Source organism: Tenrec ecaudatus, chromosome 14, assembly GCF_050624435.1.
Source record: "Tenrec ecaudatus isolate mTenEca1 chromosome 14, mTenEca1.hap1, whole genome shotgun sequence".
Classification (NCBI taxonomy): Eukaryota; Metazoa; Chordata; class Mammalia; order Afrosoricida; family Tenrecidae; genus Tenrec; species Tenrec ecaudatus.
The window spans coordinates 105,752,821-105,774,291 of NC_134543.1; the positions used below are offsets into that span (position 1 = coordinate 105,752,821).

The 21,471-nt window shown below is 43.2% G+C and overlaps 2 protein-coding genes across 5 annotated transcripts in view; one reads left to right on the forward strand and one right to left on the reverse strand.

The window, feature by feature from the left end:
- The first annotated feature begins 321 nt into the window (after positions 1-321).
- On the forward strand, positions 322-20,035 carry EIF3J (eukaryotic translation initiation factor 3 subunit J). Of its 3 annotated transcripts, none has more exons than XM_075530507.1 (8): positions 322-481; positions 579-694; positions 11,810-11,864; positions 12,325-12,434; positions 14,363-14,477; positions 16,267-16,428; positions 17,863-17,936; positions 18,268-20,035. In XM_075530507.1, exons 1-8 carry the CDS (start codon positions 445-447, stop codon positions 18,397-18,399), a joined length of 801 nt encoding a protein of 266 aa, XP_075386622.1. In that variant the 5' UTR covers positions 322-444; the 3' UTR covers positions 18,400-20,035. The 3 variants fall into 3 exon arrangements, with proteins under 3 accessions (XP_075386622.1, XP_075386624.1, XP_075386625.1); XM_075530509.1 differs by having other exon boundaries at positions 12,343-12,434; XM_075530510.1 differs by having other exon boundaries at positions 12,346-12,434.
- The window catches only part of SPG11 (SPG11 vesicle trafficking associated, spatacsin), a 75,320-nt gene continuing 69,095 nt past the window's right edge, over positions 15,247-21,471 (reverse strand). Inside the window, exons 39-40 of one of the 2 annotated variants that reach the window (XM_075530505.1) lie at positions 21,124-21,275; positions 15,247-20,495 (exon numbers count right to left, since the gene is read on the reverse strand). In XM_075530505.1, the coding sequence (XP_075386620.1) occupies positions 20,315-20,495; positions 21,124-21,275 (333 nt within the window). In that variant the 3' untranslated portion in view covers positions 15,247-20,314. The remainder of the gene's footprint in view (positions 20,496-21,123; positions 21,276-21,471) is intronic. The other variant, XM_075530506.1, reaches the window with a different exon arrangement.

A 21,471-nucleotide genomic window follows, 5' to 3' on the forward strand; every position in this document is an offset into this window, starting at 1 on the left:
GCTCGCGGTCGGGCGGGGCCAGGGCTGGTCGGGGCGGGCGGCGAGGGCAAGCCCAGGCACGTACGTTTCCTTGCTGGAACCCAAGATAGGGAGCCGGGCTCCGGGCCGCTCCCTCTCCCCTCGCCCCGCCCGGCGCTGGAGCCGAAGGGCCGCGTCGGCGCCTCCGGACCCGCCCGCCCAGCGAACCGCCTCCCCCGACCCCGCCCACCGCGCCGCCCGGCCAGCCGCACTCCACGCCCCCTCCGGCCCGCCCGCGCGTGCGTGCGTGCGCGCGTGCGTCCTCCGGACGGCCGCCGGAGGGGGCGGGGCCTCGACCTCCGTACCCAGTCAGCCACGGTCCCAGCCTGCCCCGCGCCGGCCATCGAGAGCAAACCTAGTGACTCACCTCCGCCCCGCTAACTCCTCACTGGCTTCCCCCTCGCACACGCTCACACCCGGGCCGAGATGGCGGCGGCGGCGGCGGGGGACTCCGATTCTTGGGGTGAGGAGAAGTTCCGGGGGGAGGTTGCGGGCCCGGACCGGCGCCGGCGCTGGCCCCCGCCGAGACAGGCACTAACGCGGCTGGCTCTCTTCCGTAGACGCGGATACGTTCTCGGTGGAGGACCCGGTGCGGAAGGTGGGGGGCGGCGGCGGCGGCGGCGGCACTGCCGGCGGGGACCGCTGGGAAGGCGAGGATGAGGACGAAGACGTCAAGGTGGGTGCGGGCCGGGGCACGAGGTGGGTCGCCGCTGTCGCAGGCGGAGTTGCCTGCCAACGGGCGGCGGACTCGGCCCTGGGGCGCTGCCGGGCCTGCGGGCCGGGGCCCCGCGGCTCCTCCTCCGCGTCGGCTCGCCGGCTCTGCGGGCCGGAGACGGGCAGCGTGGCCTCGAGAGACTGCGCCGAGCGAGCGGCGACGGCCCGGCCGGCTTTTGAGGGCGCGCCGGCCGGGGTCCCTTCTCACCAACTGGTTTCGGGAGGTGACAGCAGTTCCCGGGCGGCCCACGTGCACGCTTTGCTGCCTGTCGGCGCCCTCGGGGAGGGAGCTGGGAAGTTCAGGCTTGAGCCTCGCGGCTTATCCCATATGGAAAGTCTCGCAGCCTCCTCCCCTGTCTTTTAGGTTAGCTCCGGCCCGTTGTAGCAGTGTGTTGAGCGTTACATGGGTGAACGCCTCCTGCGCGTCAATGTCACCCTTTCACTACCCCCCGGCCCCCAAGACAAATAGAAAGTGTCAAGTGAACGAACTTTCAGCCCCCCTCCCCCCACCGTGTGGTACAAATGATGACCTGAGCCCCGAGACTCCCAGCAACTAGTCAGAAACGTGTTCAGTCCACACAGGGAGGGACATGCTTACTGGAGAGGGGCCTGAGTGAATTGTTACACCCACAAGGATGTGATGTGGAAGATTTGGCGATTGGGGACCAGTGCTGGTCACCCCCCCTCTCCTGTGCCTTGCAGATTGAGCCGGGCTCCTATTTACCTGTGTTGCTTGCTTTTGAAAACTTCCCAGGTCTCCCATGCCGTCAGATGACATGACTTTTGTTTTTTCAAGTAGCTACAAAGATCCCTCAACCCCTTATTAACAAGGTTGTGCAGATGAAGCTTTGCTTGTAATGAAAGAAAAAAATTGTTGAGGTGGGGTTGATTACCATAGTGAATGTTTTTCACTCTTCACCTTGCGAATGTTTCTGTTTGGCTGGAAATATATTTATTTATTTTGGTTGGAAATTTAAAGCTAGAGAATCACCATGAACCTAGTAAATAGTGTACTTGCTTACATTTTTTCTCTTTTCTCCCAAGTCTGATAGAAGTATATGGGTAATTCTGAACAGCCTGACATCTATGAGTAAATAGCTGTGGCAGAAGATGCTTAGATGCTTCCTAACTTATATAGACAAGGTTGGGTACCAGCCTCTTTGCAAGGTACTAGTAACCCTTACCATGTAGTAGATTACGAGTTGAACTTTGAATTAAAGGTTGTTCTTTCGCTTTTCTTTGTATACTGGTTGTGGAAATTTAGAGATCTGTTAGGAAAATTTGGTTAAAGTTAACAAATGAGAAGAAAAGATTAGAGAAGGTAGGATATGAGTCCCAGGAAATGAAGTTTTAATAAAGCATTATAAACTTACGCAGTATCATAAAGTAACCTGTCTGTAGTTCTAAGACTGCAGTGTGTTGATCCTTCGACATTTCTGATCTCTAGAAGATTTCTGATCTCACCCATTGTGAGGAGCCCAGGGGCACAACAGTTCGGCAGCCTGCTCACCGACTGGCTGCTCTGTGGGGAAAACGATGGCAGTGCCGTCCTATAGCGATTACAGGCTTGGAAATCCTGTAGGGCAGTCCTGAGCTGCCTTATATGGTTGCTAAGAGTTGAAGTTGACTTCATGGCAGCAGTTTAAGGACATCTTACCCAGGCATTTTTTTCAGTCATTTCTCTTTTCTTTTCTTTTTTTTATATTTTATTAGGGGCTCATACAACTCTTATCACAATCCACACATATACATACATCAATTGTATAAAGCACATCCATACATTCTTTGTCCTAATCACTCTCAAAGCATTTGCTCTCCACTTAAGCCCTTTGCATCAGGTCCTCTTTTTTCCCCCCCTCACTCCCCGCTCCCCCCTCCCTCATGAGCCCTTGATAATTTATAGATTGTTATTTTGTCATATCTTGCCCTATCCGGAGTCTCCCTTCCCCCCCTTCCCTGCCGTCCATCTCCCAGGGAGGAGGTCACATGTGGATCCCTGTAATCAGTTCGCCCTTTCCAACCCACTCACCCTCCACTCTCCCAACATCGCCCCTCACACCCCTGGTCTTGATGGTATCGTCCACCCTGGATTCCCTGTGCCTCCAGCTCCCATATGCACCAGTGCACAACCTCTGCCCCATCCAGTCCTGCAAGGTAGAATTCGGATCATGGTAGTTGGGAGGAGGAAGCATCCAGGATCTGGGGGAAAGCTGTGTTTTTCATCGGTACTACATCACACCCTGACTGACCTGTCTCCTTTCCTAAAAGTCATTTTTCTTTTATATAAATCACATTTCTTTTACATGAACTTTGATGTTGATCTAGGAGGAGGAAGCTGAACTTGCTCATTAATTCTTGTGTGGAATTACTGGTTGGTTTGTTGTTGAGCTTCTCCAAGGTAGGATATCCAGGGAGTTATTTTCACTCAAACATACCTGAGCTTATATTAATTATTGCCTTAACATTTTCTAGAGTTGGGATTGTCAGTCAGCAAGTTGTTTAGTCTTTTTATTTTTTTAGTTCTCCCATCTATAAATCGTCATTCTTACGAAGTAACTGCCTCAAACGGTGATTTTTTTTCTTTTTTAGATTATAGTTTATGTGAGGTAACATGTCAAGCACTAAGAGTTACCTGGCACAAGGTCGGCTCTCAGTACCTGTTAGCTTTCTCTCAGTGGGAATCTGCGTAGGCTGTTTGGGGCAGGTATCTGGGCCTTGTTTTGTACCGTGTTGTTTTATGTTGTCCAGAGCCCAGAGGAGGGAAGGCTTTCCATCGTGCCTGTTTACTGTGAATTTTATGTTTTGAATGAAATGTCCAGAGCTAACAAGCAAGTTTTTGTTTGCTTGGAGGTTACTGATCTAGAGTTGAATCTTGTCACCTTGGGGGGGTAGTTAAACAATCAAATTTTGGAATTCTGATGTTTAAAATAGTCTTTTTTGTAAGGATACCTGTAAACCAAAACAATAAAAAACCAGAATTGCTTATGAGTGCATTCTGACTCATAGTGACACTGTAGGACACAGTAGCGTTTCCCCGCAGGGTTTCCCAGGCTGTGGCCTGTGAGGAAGCAGGCTGTCACAGCATTCTCCCTTTCAGTGAGCAGCTGAACACTTGACTGCTGTGCCATCAGGAGGCTGTAAGACACATAACCAGGTGTACTTTAAAGGAGGGTGACTAGTTGTAGTCCTTAAATGATACAATATATACATTTAAAAAATACATTTTAAAAACAAGATGTATAGCAACATTAATGTAACTTCAGTTTCTGTTAGCGTCTAGCTACCATCTTTGAGAATTTAGGATTCACATCAGTTAAGTCTAGTGCATTCACTAGACATAGCGTTTTGCTGGCAGGAATGAATTTAGATTAAACTAGAACTGTTAATATCCAGAGGGTCTAGGTTATGATTCTTCAGTTAAAAAGGTGGAAATTCCACCCCCCAACCCGGCTTGCTTTTTACCTTTCTCGCTATCTGAGGGTTGTGTAGGGACAGTGGGAGGGATGGCTTGCTTGATAGACTTACTACCTTTTGGTCCGAATGATGTGTGGATTTTACCGAGACAGTAGTGGATGAATACCTCACCTGCCACAGCAAGCAGGCACTGCAACTTTTAGTTCAGTAAGACGGGTTCGAAGTTAGATTTATTCAGACTGTAATTTGTTTTAAGGAGACTAAGGGCATTTTCCACTATGAGAGACTGCTTCTGAAGAAAGGGTCCGTGTTTCAGAGAATAGATGGGCACTTTGGCAGGAAATGGGTTATCTTAGAGTGTTTCACTTTGTGTTATGAAACGTTGCAAACATATGGAAGGAGAGAAGAGAGTTTCATTAACCTGTGAGCAGTTGTCTTTCCTTGGTATCCCCACTTATTCCTCTTTTCCAGCTACATTCTTTTAAACAAAATCTGAGTCATGTTTTAGACCTTGATTTTCATAAACTAGCAAGTTTTTAATTAAAAAGCATGTTTGTTATTGGAAAATACCTTATTTTTTATTCTGAATCATTGAAAATAATCAAGCCATTTGTTTAGTGTTCAGTGTCTTCAGCTTGATCTTGGTTAGCCAGGAACTTAAAGTAGACTTGGTTGATAAAACGGTTTTGGATATGAGACAGGTAGGCACCGACTACATGGAATTCAGCTGAGCGCTGAACGTAATTAACTGAGAAAACACAAACTGGCTGTCATCAAGTCAATTCCAACTCAAACTAGCTAGCACAGCGTAGAACTACGCTGGAGATGGAGGTTTCCGGAGCAGACAGCCTCAGCTTTCTCCAGTGAAGCTACTGGTGCTTGTGAATTGCTGGGCTTGCAGTGAAGAGCAATGCGTGTAAAAAGCTTGGAAATGAAGTAGAGCTTGATAAGGCAGGTATCTTGGCTTCCAGAAACCAACCTAGTTATGAGGTGACAGAAGATTTGAACTTCTTTTAAAAACTTAATTTTTCTGAGAATTCTAGCCTTGCCACAAACTCATTGCAGAGTCCCGAGACCTGGAGCAGTGTGCCCAGCTCACAGAGCACCAGTGAAACACTTTCCTGCACGATAGTGTGCTTGTCTAAGGAAGCTGCTTGGCAAAAAGAAGGGAAGAGGAAGGAGTTTGTGTTAATAGGCTGCTACTTTGGGGCATAAGAACTCGACTGCTCTCTTGAAGCTACTCCTGTTTGATGGTCTATAAATATACCTTGCTTAAGTTGGAAAGCATTTTCAGCCCTAAATGTGTTCTCTCATTGCATGTGACATTCCGTAGCTGTTATAAAATGACAAAAACCTGCCAACCGCTGGCCACGTTGTTAGAAATAAAACTGAGTTTTCACATTTTTGTGTTTTTTTTTAACGCACATTTTTGTTTTGATGTTAGTGCTACTCAAGTCCAACTGGGAAACAGGTTTTAGACTTGAAAAGCAGCCGTCATTTAGACAAAAGGCACAGAGTGACGGTGGATGTGCATTAACAGGGCCAAAGCTATTCAAACAAGTAGCTTATAGACAGCCTCTCTTCTAAGAAAGCTCGCTGTTTCCAGAAAACCACTTGGCTGATTCTTTTGAAAATAACATTAGCTATTGATTGTAGTTGGGAGATTTATTGCCTACCAAAAATAATTAGGGATGTAAATTGGACATTGATAGGTAGTGTCTTAAACCAAACAGCTATTTAAAGAGAAACTTTGCCAATTCTGATTTTTAAGTGTTAATTTTAAATGTTTTACTAGGAATCTTTTCTAGTTTATTTTAAAAGCTACAGAAATTTTAGTAGGTTTTTCTGAATCACTGTTATAATCCACCGTCCATTTTGAGTATCAGTTGATTTTATAACTAAGGAAATAAAACCTGTTGGGGAAAGCTACCTGAGCTGCAGCTTTTGTGAGCACCTCTGCTCCTTCAGGGATTTGGTACCGAGATGGTGGCAACTTCCGCACAGGCTTTCCTTCCATGGCCTTTCTTTGAACCAAGGGGCCTGTGTCTTGCCTCTCCCCAGAATTAGTTCGTAGGAGCCACAGCTTTTGGTGCTGAAACCTATTCTGTGATAGAATGGAGGACCTCTAAGAAGCCTTCTTTTATCTGCATTGATGGGACAATTTAATTAAATTGCCTGGGATAAGATTTATGTTTTGTGGGGAAGGAAAGGATAGGTATAGAGTTGGGATGTACATTTGGTGTAGATAAGATACTGAGGGGAGGCGTTGATGTGGGAGGGATGGGGGGGTGGTTTCCGGAAGCATTGAGAATCGTCTTTGAACAAAATGTTTTTTCTGTGTTGTCTATATGGGGAATGTTGGGTTGGGACTACTTGTTATCAGCCATGCCCTTCCCTTCTTGGTCTGTTAGTGCCAGGAGTTCTTGTACCAATTTCTTAAAATTAGTAGAATGCTACCACAGGCAATTTGAGGTTTGAAGGTGGGTAACTGATTTAGATAGCTGGACTAGACATGCTTAGTATGCTCCCTGCCCGTTGTCTTAGATGACAGTCCTGTGATCTCAGGGAATCACATAACAGAACTGAGTAACAGAACAATGGGGAAAAAATGTACTGGCATATAACTCACATCCTAGCCATTTATCACTTCAGTCCTGAGAAGAAGAGTTACGCAGTCCTCACCACCATCAAGTTCAGAATATTTTCTTGCTCGTATTCATTGTTGTTAGCAACCCCTGCTATCCTGCCCCTGGGTAATTATTAACCCAGGTACTGTCACTATAGATTTCCCGGTTCTGGATTTCACATATAGAAATTAATTTTTTAAAAGAAAAAGAGCCCCCCCCCCAAAAAAAAAATTTAACAGAAGAAAAACCAATTGAAAAGCAGATAATTTTAAAAACAGAAACAACTTCAGAATGGATACAAAGGGAGGTCAAATGATGGTGTTACATTCTCGATGACTACCTCTGCCACAGCTGAGTTTACGGGGCTTTCTGGTAGTGAGGCTGTCCACGTTCCTGGACTGCAGTCAGAGAGGATGCACTGGAACATAATCCCTGTAGGTAGGGACCCTGAAAATTGATTTGGCCTCCCACTATTATCATCCATAGCCTTCTGTAAAGTGGGTGTTAAGAATTTAAGCTCTGATTTTACTCCTCTGGATTTGGATTTTAAAATAAAATCCTTGTATTACATAGGCTAATATGCTTCTTCCATGTAGATTTAGTTATTGCCTTACTTAGACGGCTGCTTCTTTTAAGATTAGTCTTTAAGACTCCAGACACTATTGAAAGAACAAATGTTGGTGGGGATCCTAAGTAGGGGGACTTAAATGCCAGCTACTCAGTGCCATCGAGTCAGGGTTGACTCATAGTGAGCCCCTGTGGGTTTCTCTGTTTATGGGAGTAGAAAGCCCAGTCTTTTCCTAAGGAGGGGCTGGCTGGTGGTATCGAACTGTCAGCCATGTGCAGTGCAGCCCAACGCGTAACCACTACACCATCAGGGTTCCTTAGATACCAGGTTGTCATTTTAAATTTCAGGACTCAGAAGTCATGTTTTAAATGACACTTTAACAACTTTGGAACTTCAGGACAAGTTCCTTCCCTTTTTATTTCTTCTTCCCACTGAGACTGGAATAGTTATCTCTGGGCCTCAGTTTCCATATTTATAAAATGGGCAAAGACATATCCTACTTTCAGGATAATTGTGAGGATTAGCTTGCTTGTTGTGTGCCACCACGTAGCCTCCAATTCTCAGTGACTCATGATAGCCCCCATGGGGTTGCTTAGGCTTTAACCTTTATAGAAGTACATCACCAGGCTTTTCCTCTTGTAGAGGGACTATGGGTTCAAACCGCCAACCTTTCAGTTAGCAGTCTAACACTTAACCACTGTGCCACTAAGGGCTCTTTGGGAGTGCCTAGTGTACAGTAAGCTCTCAGCTAACTATTTGATTACCCCCTGCCCCCTCGTATTGTTATCAGAAGGAACCCAGGTGGCACCAGAAGGCCCCTGGGAGAAAGATGTGGTATCCTTCTGTAAAGATGACAGCCTTGGAAGCCCTGTGGGGAAGTGTTTTGTCTTACTGGGTCACTGTGTGTTAGAATTGACTTGGTGGACACAGGTTTGGGTTTTGGGATTTTTATTAGCAGAGTAAGTCCCTGGGTGAAGCAATCAACTCCTAGTTGAAAGGTTAGTGGTTTGAACCCACCCAGAGGCCCCTTGAAATGAGGTCTAGTGGTCTCTGGGCCAGTTCTGCTGGGCACCTGGGGGGTTGTCATGAGTCAGAAGCAAGCAGATGGCCCTCCTATCTGAAGCACTGCCTAAACAGTGTGTCACGCACAGACCCAGCCGGCCTGTGTTCGGTGAAGATTAAGAACAACAAAAACGCCTAGTAGCTAACTTGTATTTTTAGTTCTCTGGTTCCTTTTGTGCTATTATATATTGATCTAACCCTGCAAGGTAATGTAAACATTTGATCTCTAATTTGTAACTTCAGTACCTTAGATAGCCAATGACAAGCTGATTTACTTTAAATCTGTTAAACTGAACTGTGGGTTGAATTGCCAAAGTAAGAGGATCATAAAATGTATTGTAGACTTAAGTGTTGTGTAGATGTTTTTTACACAAAGCTCCCCTTCAGAATCCCGTGCAGCCTTCATCAGGAATTTTATTTATTTATTTTTTAGATCATTTTATTGGGTTCATCGGGACTTTTAAATGGAATTTTTAATTTCTTTGGTGGATTTAACAGGTTTAAGAATAAATACGTGATTAGTTTATCTACCAAACGGTCATGCTTAAGATCCATCTTGTAATAAAACCAGAAACGCGGGGTCACAGGTGTAGCACCTTAGTCAGCCTCTGCCACTTCCTCAGGGCCTCGTGGTTTTCATGTGGCCTCCTATGGCTTGGCTTCAGATGATATCATAGTGAGCCTGGTGGTTGCTGAGACAATTGCCAGGCTGCTCATAGATTAGAGTTCTATTCACACAGAGCTATATGTGTGTCTACCCAAATAGGCTTGACCTTCCCAACATCTGTGGAGTCTTACAAAAGATTTTGGCTCGTTTTTAGCTTAGGAGGTGCACGCTGACAGTTACAGATAGGTGTAGCTCTGAAGAACATGACTTACGTACTTAAGGAGTAGTTTCCATGAGGATTTAGATTGGCTGTGGCTGATCACTTAAAGATTAGGTTCATTCAGTTTCACATTTGGGAAAGTAAGAAGTGTGAAGGCCGGTCAAATTTTTTGTTTAAAACAACTGTGAATTATTTTAAGAGAGGTTTGTTGGTTTTGGCCGGCCTCTTTTGTTTTGTTTTTAAATGCAGAATTTTTTTGTCTGCGAGGAGTTAAAAGTTTGTGTGGAAAAACAAAAATGCAAGAATGGCCAGAGAAACACTGAAAACCCACAAAGTGGGGCAAGTCCTAGCAGACATTAAAACTGACTCTCAGAATCCCTAATAGGAAGAAGAAAAAAAGTACAAAGTAGTCTAGAAAAACACAAGTACATCGGGAAATTGGGCATATAGTAAATCACAGGGTAGAGACAGGTTTTTTTAATGGTGCTATGACAACTGGGGAGCCATTTGGAAAAAGATAATATTAAACCCATATTTTACACTATACACAAAATAAAATTCCAAATGGATCCAGGATCTAAATGAAACAAACAAAACAATACTGAAATCACACTCTGGAATAATAACAATCTGTTGTTGAGGCATACCTGTCTGACCCCACCATACTGGGGCAAAATACTGGGGCATGCAACAGAGCAGCAAGGGGGAGCAAAGCAATGAATTCCCCTGGGGAATACCAAACTAGACCTTGGGGCGAGGGCATGACACCCTATCAGACTCGACCTGAAAACACTCCTAAAGGTCAACAAACAGACCTGGAGCTATTCATAGGCTTTTCTTTTGTTGCTGTTTTGCTCTTCTGTTGTTGTTTTTTGGGTGCTTATTGTTTCCGCATTTCTATCTAGATAAGATAGGCAATAAATAAACCGTCTAGAGGAGAACACTGATGGAAGAGGGATGTCAGCAAACCCAGGGACAAGGGAATAACAAGTGATATAAAATCGATGGGGAGGAGGATGTAGGATGCCTGGTGGGACTTGATCAAGGGCACTGTACATGAGAGGAATTACTCAAACCCAAATGAAGGCCAAACATGTTAGTGGGACAAGAGAAAAGTAAAAGGAAATAGAGGAAAAAACTAGGAGGCAAAGGACATTTATAGAAGTCTTAAGTACAGGCATGTACATAAGTAAATATATTTATACATAACAATAGGGAAATAGATATATATGCATATACTTATATATATGTTAAGTATTAAGGCAGCAGACGGACATTGGGCCCTCTGTTCAAGTACTTCCTCACAAAGAACACTTTGTTCTAATAACCAAGCATTCTGTGATGCTCACCTTCCCAACATCACTGGACACAAAATGGGTGCATAAGCAAATGTGGTGCCCCGGCTATCAAAAGGTAAGAGTGTCTGGGATCTTAAAGGCTTGAAAATAAATAAGCAGCCAACCGGCTAAGAAGTAACAAAGCCCACATGGAAGAAGTACACCAACCTGTGTGCTCATGAGGTGTCGATGGGATCAGGCATCAAAGACCCAGAACAAAAATTCATATCAATGTGAATGAGGGGAGGGTGGAGTGGAGACCCAAAGCCCATCTGCAGACAATTGGACATTTCCCTCACAGAAGGCTCACAAGGAAGAGACGAACCAGTCAGGGTGCAGTATAGCATTAATGAAACATACAACTTTCCTCACCCCCACTATCATGTTCCCAATTCTACCTTACAAATCCGGCTAGACCAGAGGATGTACACTGGTACAGCTAAGAGCTTGCAACACAGGGAACCCAGGACAGATAAACCCCTCAGGACCAATAATGAGAGTAGGGGTACCAAGAGAAGGGGAAGTTGGCAGAAAGGGGGAACCGATCACAATGATTGACCTATAACACCCCTCCCCCAGGGGGAATGAAGAATAGAAGAGAGGGTGAAGGGAGAAAACGGACAATATAAGATAGGAATATTATAATAAATAATTTCTCAAGGGTTCATGAGGGAGGAAAGGGGTGGGGGTGGGGTGAAAAAAATGAGCTTATACCAAGCGCTCAAGTAGAAAGACAATGGTAACCAATGTACGTATATGTTTGACAATGGGTGAATGAGTGTATGGATTGTGATAAGAGTTGTAAGAGCCTCCAATAAAATGATTTTTTTTAATTGTCGAGGCATAAAAATTGGTAAAGATGTTTGCTCATCATTTGATAGTATAGCGGAAAAACGAGAACTAAGAAATGAATTTACACAATAACCAGAGCACATCACAGTAGGAACATTTCTATTTAAAATGGCCAGACTGGAGAATAAATATTTAGGAGTAAGCCTAACGAGAAATGTTTGAACCTCCGAGAGGAAAGCTTGTGTCCTGAAGACATGAAGGAAGGAGGCTTGGATAAATGGAAAGACAGCCTGACTCTTGGCTAGGATGGCTCATCATTATAAAGAGGTCCATTTCCCCTATGCTAATTTACTTTCTAAAGTAAGTCAATCCTAATTAAAGCGTGGTAACTTAATGGTAAAGTTCCTATGGAAAAGCAAACGTGTAAGATTAACAGGCCTTTTTCTTCAGGATAACTGGGATGACGACGATGAGGAAAAAAAAGAGGAAAATGAAGAACAAACAGGTGAGCCACAGGGGCACTTCCAGTTTTGGTGTTCTGTCTTGGTGAGCGTCTGATTTATACATTAAGTCAAATGACAAAATGCTGATAAATGGAAGCTTTGGTATTTCGAAAGTCAGCGTCCTTCTGTTCCACCGATTCTCTGTTCCCCCAAACATGGGGAGGGGCCTGGTTGGCTTGAGGCACTGAGTGCTGGGTGTGAATGCTCAACAGGACGGAGGACAGAAATTAACCCTCCTCCTAACTAGGCTTTAATGACCCAAGTCCTACTTAAAGAAGTAGAGGAATCAGAGAAATACTGGGGTTTTAGGGGCCATATTAGCAGGAGAAAGCAAGGGTCCCTGGGCTTTTCCAGGAAATCACCATAAAAATTTGGAGCTGGGGAGAGGTTTAGTCTCTTGAAGTGTATATATATATCTGCCTCATTTATAAACTGGAAAATAGTCTAATTATTGTGATTAAGGTATTTCTTTACTTCTAGAAGTAAAAGTTTCAGAAAAGAAAAAAATAGCAGAGAAGATCAAAGAAAAAGAGCGGCTACAAAAGAAGAGGCAAGATGAAATTAAAAAGAGGGTAAGTGATATTTAGAGTCCTTGTGTTCTGTGGGCAGTTCATGGCTCACGTGCTGACTGGCAGGCCACCATCCCAAGTCTGCCCAGAGGGGCCTCTGAAGAAAGGTCTCTGGGGGGGTGGGGTGGGGTGGGTGAGCTTGGAAAAGTGGCCTCATTTTAGAGAGAATTCTCCCTCCGTAGTGATGAGAGCCGGGTGACAGTGACTGCTACAATTTGAAGGGTTCTGTGAAGATGGTTAACAGGGGCAACCCCCCCCCCATGTCCCCTTCCGTGGATCCTGAAACATGGCACTTCTGATGGCTTCCCCTCCCCACAAGCAGAACCTAGAAGCTTGAGAAGTGCCCCTGTTCCTGCCATGTGCTGTATAAGTTCTTTGTTTATGTGGAGCAATCAGGAATATTAAGCTTGTTTTGCTTTTTAAAATAGATAATGTATTTGTTTTCAAATTTCAAAATTAAAACAATATTAAGTCAGTCAAACCTTCATTTACTTAGCCCAATAATATTGGGCTTGTTGGGGTATATTTTGGTTTGTTGGTTTGCTTTGTCGCTCCAAAGTGTCTTTATACCAAATAGAGTTATATATTCTTATTCCTGTCCTTTGTTACCAAGCTAGTTTCCATCTTGCTTGTTTTAGTTAACTTGTTATGGGAATTTTTCCTTCCTAGGCCATAGGGTTTTTGTTAATGTTTTGACTTTTTACTAAGGAAAATTTCAAGGATAGCACAAGAGAGAACAATGAACAATCATATAAATATCACTCAAATTGGATAGTTTTAATAGATTTTGCCTTTTGGGGTTTTTTTGTAAAATAAATAAATAGCATAGTGACATTTTACCTCTAGACTTCATTATGCATCTCTTAAAAAAAAGACGGGTGGTTTCTCACTTGATTAAAATAGCATCATCAAACCTAATATAATAGTCTCTTTTTAAATGAATTGACTGTTGAAAAGACAGGGCTCCTTGTCTTGTCGAATATCCTACCTTCTGGATTTGTCTTGTTGCTCCATGGTTGCGACTCCCTGTTGTACCGGAAATCCACAATATCAGACTCTGCACAAGTCAGGTTAATAAACCCTTTGAACAGGATAATAAGGTGTGATGCTTCGTACCTCATACTGAATTACAATTAGGAGTTATGTAATGTCTGTCTTATTAATAATGGTGCTAAAATTAATTGCTGGGTTAAGGTGTGTTGACAGCTTGATCCTTCTACTGTAAAGTTATATTTCCCCCCAAGTAATCCAGTTTGTGTCAACCTTTCAAAGCTCATATAGTATAATATGAAAAATAAGTAGATAAGACTGTCTGATATTTTGTCATGGGTTTATCGTAATTGAACTATTCTGTTTGAACATCTAGTTATCTTTAATTTACTTGAAGTTACTGGCATATACTTAACATCCACACGTTATGTGGAGCAGGATTCATGTGGTTTGACCATTGTGCACATGCCATGTCAAAGCTGGGAGCCCATGAGAGACATGGGATGGACTAACGTGTATCAAAACACTTGTAGACTTGGCACCAAGTTGTTCTTCAGAAAGTCTTCCAGTTTACAGTTGTAGTAGCTGCATGTAAGTACCGTGTACGCCTTGTTGAAAATGAATACCTATCCTTATTTGGAGGGGCAAAAACAAGGCCATAGAATTAAATCTAGTCTTCCTGGCTTTAAATCTCAGCTCTGTTACATGACCTGCGTGTATTACCTTGAGCAGATTAAATTTTTTTGCCTTTTTATTTGCAAAATTGAGACCCCCAGGCTTATAATCTGTATTAATATATCTAAATTGGTCAGAAAGATGCTTGAAATGCAGTTAGTGCAAGGGCTTGCTATGTATCTATTGAAAATTTGATACAATACAGAAATGTCACAGGTCCATCATAATCACTGTCCTTTCAAATCTTCATGCCTGTCTGATTGCAGTTAGAAGAACCTGAAGAACCTAAAGTGCTAACACCAGAAGAACAATTAGCAGACAAATTGCGACTAAAGAAGTTACAGGAAGAAGCAGACCTCGAATTAGCAAAAGAAACGTTTGGTAAGATGGATGTGTTACTGCAGTGCATTGATGCATAGGCCAGACAAAAACTGCCTGTCTTACTGCCTAGGAAGACTCAGAAAGCATCTTGTGAAGAAATAAGACACGAGCTAGCTTAGGTAGCATTTTGCCTTTTTAATTGTTGTAAATAATGTCAATATTTGGCAACTCAATATTTCTCAGGTATACAATTGAGTGACAATCAGCAAGTCATGTTGTATAGCCGTCACCCAGAATCCCTGCCAAGTTTCTCATGGCTATAAACAAACTCACTGCTAAAAAGCAATTTTTAATCTCTTTTTTGGTAAACTGGAGATTTACCACACAGTAAAGTGAGGTACATCTTTAGATTTTTTTCTAGTGATTGTTTTGGGTATCAAGATTAAGATAAAAATGACTGATTCTAAATAATGTGAACTTTATATTTTTGCCTTGACTGTATTAGTCGGGTGCAATGTGAGTATGCTAGCTTTGAAATTTACACATTGAACCAGTTGTAGGTACTGGTATGTCTTCTTTTTACAATCTGGGTAAGACTTGGGCAACATGTGAGCTGTGTCACTCTGTGACCCTGCCTAGAGGGCTTCCGTTCCTGTGTTGGGAGTGTAACTGTGATTAGCGAGGTAAAAGACAGCATGTGATGTGTAATGCTCTTGAGTATTCCTGGGTATGGGCTGCAGAATTGAAATCCAAGTCAGTCCTCCCCACCCCAGCCCTAACTCCCACCCTTCCCGCTCCCTTAAACAGAGATGAAGCAGGCTGGCTAGAGTGGACCCCACCCCCCCTCCTTACAGGAAACGGCCTCTCTCCATGGGCCCTGAGCAATCTGGAGTTGCTGTGGGTGCCCCTGTGCTTCAGTGTGGGTGGCATTTCTATACCTCAGTCATCTAATTAGGGAACATGATACCATTATCATGTCTTCATGGCTGGCAAAAGCTGCCCAAGGGTTTATTAAAGAGTTTATGCAAAGTATATAAAGCCATAAGTACAGTATACTTAGATTAAAAAGTAAAAACCTTATGCATTCGTAGTCATTGTTTTATTAATAGGATATTAATGTTGTCATACTAAAATCAGTGGCTGTTAACTAATTTACTTGACTTGAGAAAGGACATAATAGCTTATTTGTCTCAGCTTAGAATCCTTTTGCATTAATTTTCCTCTTGGGATTTAGCTTCTGGGATAGCTGATAGGACCCAGCTTTCTTTCCTGTGCTTTCTCCCCTTCTCGGCCTACTTCCCTCTATGGACAAGCCCTGTAGTAGTGTTGGGGGCTTCCCATTTTGTGTTATGAGCTCCTTTGGCAGTATGAAACCTGTGGGTCCCTTTTTCATGCATGAAGTAAAATAGAGGGTTTTATTTGCAAGGAAGCCTGCTATACTGAACTTTTAAAGTAAATGTGTGATGTAATATGGGCTTCTTAACACATTAACGAGATCTAGTGGCCGATCTAAGAAGTAATTTGAAAGTAAGACCTGAACACTGCTTTGAGATACCTGCAACAGCTGCAGCGTGATATGGAAAAATGTGCGCTCTAGGGGTGAGTCAAGCTTTGCCAACACCACTGTGCTTTGTTGTCTGTCATCCAGGTGGAAGGAAATGCTAAATGAGAGTAGTGAGCATGACGAGGTAGATGTAACTTTGGTTCTCGTCCGTATTCATAGGCCTCGTGATTTCTGTCCAAGCCCAGCGGACCCTGGTTGGGAGCCCCTGCTTGATGATGAAGTAGGTTCATGAGGAGAGTTAAACTCTTAACTTCCTGACATTGTTGATGTTCCTTTTTCTTACAGGCGTTAATAATACAGTTTTTGGAATAGATGCTATGAACCCATCTTCAAGAGATGACTTCACAGAATTCGGAAAGTTACTAAAAGATAAAATTACACAATATGAAAAGTCACTATATTATGCCAGCTTTTTGGAAGCCTTAGTTCGAGATGTGTGTATTTCATGTAAGTAAATCTAACCTCTCAGAACCTCGTGGGGTGAGTTCAGTAAGGACACCATACTCGGGAGGGATGGAAGTGACTTTGCTTCTACAATGTAGACTCGGGATTTGCGCTGTAGTAATTGCCTTGGGAATGTTGTTCTGCACGTACTGTAGGTTTGATGTTGCTTTTCTTCCCTTTTGAGGCTGCCTTGTTAATTGTTTTTACAGTGGCTTCCCAGACACCTAGGCTTGCCAGCCCAACAGCTTATAAAACACTGGCTTCTTTTTATCGATAGACCCGTTTCATTATTGTGGTAAAGTTAGTAACAAAAAGTTTGTTTGCTGTTTCAACCTTTCTAAGTGACATAATTAAACCACTGGGTTTTGCTACCATCATCCCTATCCAGTTCCAAATGTATTTCTTCATCAGAAACAAACTCACTATTCAGTAGCCTTATTCCCCACACTTTGGGTCTCTTGTCTGTTTTAGATATTTTGTCCAAGTGGAATTGTCCTCTCTATCTGCTAGAATCTAGGAACTATTGCTTTGTGGAAAATGATTCTGGGTACATAAATTTTAAAGCTGGCACCTGGGTCCCACCTGAGTCCTTGGCAATGGGGCCAGGCCCTGGGATGAGTCAGGCTTTCAGGGCAGAGTCTATGGGACCTGCCCTAACAACCAGCACGGATGTGGAGAGGGATAGGATTTGCTGTTCTTATGAGTCAGAAAAACGAATCAATCCTGTGCAATTTGAAATTAGGTTTCTCTGAGAAGTTACCACTGTGTTGGGAGTTCTGATTTTGACCAGTAATGGTCTAGGTTCTTCTTTTGTTCCACACAATACTAATTTTTCTGACCAAAGCATGGAACAGTTTTTGGTAGCTGAACCCTGGTGTTGTTTCTAGTTTTACATTTTTATACGGATGTGAGGATGTTTGCTTCTCTAAGTAGATCCCTGGGGGGTGGGGGGGAATCCTTTTAAATCAGATTAATTTTCTGATTAATACCACAGGTTCCAGAGACATCCACCAAATTCATCCTACTTTATGTGTTAGAAGATGGGAGTGCCCCAGGGGTCCGTCATTTTGGAGTGAGTTAGGAAAGGGCATGGCCATCTCCCTGTGCCACAAAGCCTGGGCCAGAGGGAACCGGCTAGCACCCCAGATAAGCTCAAAGTTTACTTTTGCCCAGTTGATGGGTGCCTCAGTGATAGGTCATCAAAGTTAAAGTTTTGCCACCGAGTTTGCAATTTTATCTAAATAGGGAGTTCTGGTTCGTGAGACTAGCCATAGACGAAATGTTTTTACCACCTTAAGTTTAAAGAAAAATTCAAGTCATTCTAAAGTTACTGCTGAAAAAAAGTTAGATTTTTAACACTTTAGGAGAAATGTATATTTCCTAAAATGCTATAAATTAAAATCAAGTGGTGTGTCCTCTCCCTACCTTGTTTTTTAGTGGAAATAGATGACTTGAAAAAGATTACCAATTCTTTGACTGTGCTTTGCAGTGAAAAACAGAAGCAAGAAAAGGTAAGTGTGCATTAACCTTAATATGGGGTTATTGGTAGGGCAGAAATTTTACACTGAGAAAGGTCAGGAGCAATACATTATTTTCCTCAAATATGGTAAGAACCTGAACTAAGAAACTTAAAGGCAGGAAGCTACCCGAGACCATTTAAGTGGGACTGCAATAAGAGCTAGGGGCCATGCATGCCCTTCTTTTAGAGACATGTGCATGTAAGCCTGGGAATTCCCTTAGAGAACTGGGACCTGAGGGTTAGGTGTCTCTGGGAGGATGGTTAATTGGGTTAAATGCTTAGACTAGATGAAACCTCACAAATGAACTCTTTCTTGTCTTTAGCAAAGCAAAGCTAAAAAGAAGAAGAAAGGTGTGGTTCCTGGAGGGGGGTTAAAGGCGACCATGAAGGACGACCTGGCCGACTATGGTGGTTATGACGGAGGGTACATACAAGACTTTGAAGACTTCATGTGACAACGTTTTATCTTCTCCTGGTGTCTTCTTTCTGTTGCCCACAATCCCTTCAACATGTAGCACAACTTCCTTTCCTTTCAGTTCTGCCAAATGCTACAATCAGAAGTGCAGTATCTTTTGTGCTGGTCATTTAACCCCTTGACTCTTAGGTGCTAATGTGCAAATGAGGGAACTTGGATCTTGCTGCCAAGGGGTTAAAATCGGGAACCTCAGTTGCTACTAAATCATAGTAAAAAAGAAAAATCCCAATAATGTTGTCATTGTTGCTATCTGATTCCATAGCAGCAGTCACGAAATTGGAAACAAGGTTGCAACGTGACAAGAAACTGTAGTATTTACCAGCACCATTCAGTAATACAGCCTTAACCATACCTCCTTGAACTACTTCATAACCTGTCAAGAAAAGCAGTTTGCAGCAAGGGCATGTGGTGTGCACCTAGTATTAAAATTGCTTTGTCTTAAAATTGAGCTTGAGGATATTATAAAAAAATACGTTGTGAAGAAGACTGGTTGTCTCAGATTGAAGATACTGCAGCTGAAAAGCCACTAGTTTGCTACTTAAAACATAAATGACCAAAACCCTCCAACTTTGAAACCGAAGAAGGTAAAGCCTCTCCATTGCATTTCAGGTTGTGGAATCGCAAGTGCAAAGACTGTCTAGATTATATTTATCGGAATATTTCTACAGATGGAATGCTTTGGAGGGGGAGGGAAACTTTGCCTGGTTTAGATCTTGAACATCCCCGTGTTTCTTCGAGGCAGCGACGGAACAACTACAGCGGGGTTTTGGCCTTTACTTTCTAAAACATGCTCAGCAAACTGCACCCAATAACTACAGTTTGGTAAATTGCTAGGTTAACAATTATGACATCTGCAATGTTTTATAAAGCAACTAATTTAATAAAATCACTATTGTGAGGACTTAATTTTTTGTGTTACCTCCCAAGAGGTATTTTTGGAGAGTGCAGAACAGCTCTTGGGACTGAGTTCTTCCCTCTACTTACTCATGTGCTGCTCAGCACATGGGTGACTGATAGCTACAGCTTTACCACAGGAATGATTTGTTCTTTCATAGTTAATGTCACCCCTAGGAACAACAACGGTGTAGGGATGCCTGCCTTGTATTTATTTTGGGAAATAAGTTTTTGTTTAAATATCTAGAGCTAATTATTTGGAGTGACTGAACCTATGGTTTCAGGGGGAACATTGAGGGGATGAATGTACACTTAGTCATCCTGAGTGCACAAGGTTGCCGCCTTTATTCTAGTATCACATCTGAAGCTATTTAACCAAATTTGTCACTGTAATCTTTGTTTTACAACGATCATAGAATAAAAACATGGGGGAGGGGTGGTGGTGATAATTTTTCCTACACAGGAAATAGGATTTTCAAATCAGCTCTATGAACTACTATGTGAAAGACAGGGCTTTTTAGAGGAAGAAGCAGAGAGCGCAGAACAGCCCAGCAATAAGTTTAACACAGGGGGTTTTAAGGCAGGTAAGGCCAGGGAGTGCATTAGGGTTAATGGCGTACTGCTTTTAAAGTCTATTTTATTACAGAGAGATTGGTTTCTAACTAAATGTATCACCTGTTCCTTAACTGTGTAAATAATATTAAATTCCTTTGAAACTGGAATCTGCAGGCACAGGTATTCTTTAATCCATGAGAAGCTGTCCTGAGGAAGATGACGTTTTTGGTTTTGATACTAATGGCCACACAAAAGAGGTGTACATGAACAATCACTTTTAAGTAGGAAGTTCACTATGAAAAGTCTCTCATTCTTAGCCTGCTACTCACAAAGGACTTGGTGTCATACGGTCCCCGGATTTTACAGCGTGGACTTCACAAATCTCCCAGGGCGTCCCAGGCCTCTCAGACCTGCTTTCAGTACAAGGAAAGGCACCTTGACTCCAGCTAGCCTGCCAGCATGTCTTTCAGACAGCACCCTGTCTGGGGGTCCTTCAGAAGCCCGTTTACAACGTCATAAAACATGTGCTCATATGCCAACTTGTAGTAGAGGTAGATGTCTTCACAATACGTGAGTAACTTCTTAAGATTTTTCACCATCGTGTCAGTAGGCTGATGTTGTTTATACCTGGACAAAGAGATGGAAGAGAGTGCAGCTAAGACTTAGGATCTTGTCCCTTGTTGAGAGTGCTGTTAGCACTGACACACGTCGCTGCCCCTAGGGAGGGCACTCCCCTCACTGCCAATGGAGTTCATTAGAACTGCACCAGTGGGTTTCCGAGACTGGTTCTTTGTGGGAGTAGAAAGCCGCGCATTTTCTCGAGGAGCAGCTGGTGGTTTCAAACTGATGGCTCTGCAGTTAGCAGGCCAAGATGTAACTGCTCTCCCACCAGGGCTCTTGTATTGAAAGGATCCTGGGATCTGGGAAATGGTCTCCCGCTACTACGGGGAGGCACCCCCAAATGGAGTTACTTCAGCAAAAATGATCGTAATGCTCACCACATGAGAATAAATTCATGGCTCCAGATGGCACCTCGAGCAAATTGAGTAGCCATATTCCCACCTTAAAGTACAAGTGCCGTAAGATGAATCTAACAGATGCAGAGATCTGTTAAGGTCGCCACCAAAGTATGCTTTACCAATCTTTGCCTTCTCGCAGGGCTGCTAGTGGGACGTTGTGAGGCAGACAATTCTTTCTTAGGCCTTACCTCAGAAGCAGAAGCAAGGAGAGATGCTTGCAGTCAATCAGTACTCACTTTTTGGATATCTCTTCAAACATGCTGGGTCTTAATAACTGCTGCTGCTTCAGCTCTTCCAAGTAATTGAAATCGCCTTTAAGAATCACTCGTTGGTACAGAATTGCAACCCAATCTGGAGCAAAGTCATAGGCCTGGGCCACAATAGAAGCCTTTGGAAGGGAAGAACACCACCGCCATATAAGTATGTGATATAAAATGGAGGGCAGGATGTCCCAAGACATAGTATACTGGAACCGTGCATGTGGTCATTAACCATTATGTGACAAGACTAGGGACGTCAGGGTTGATGAAAAGTCTGGGGTTGGACACTTCTCCCTTAAATCCCTAGCACTGTCTTCCAACAAT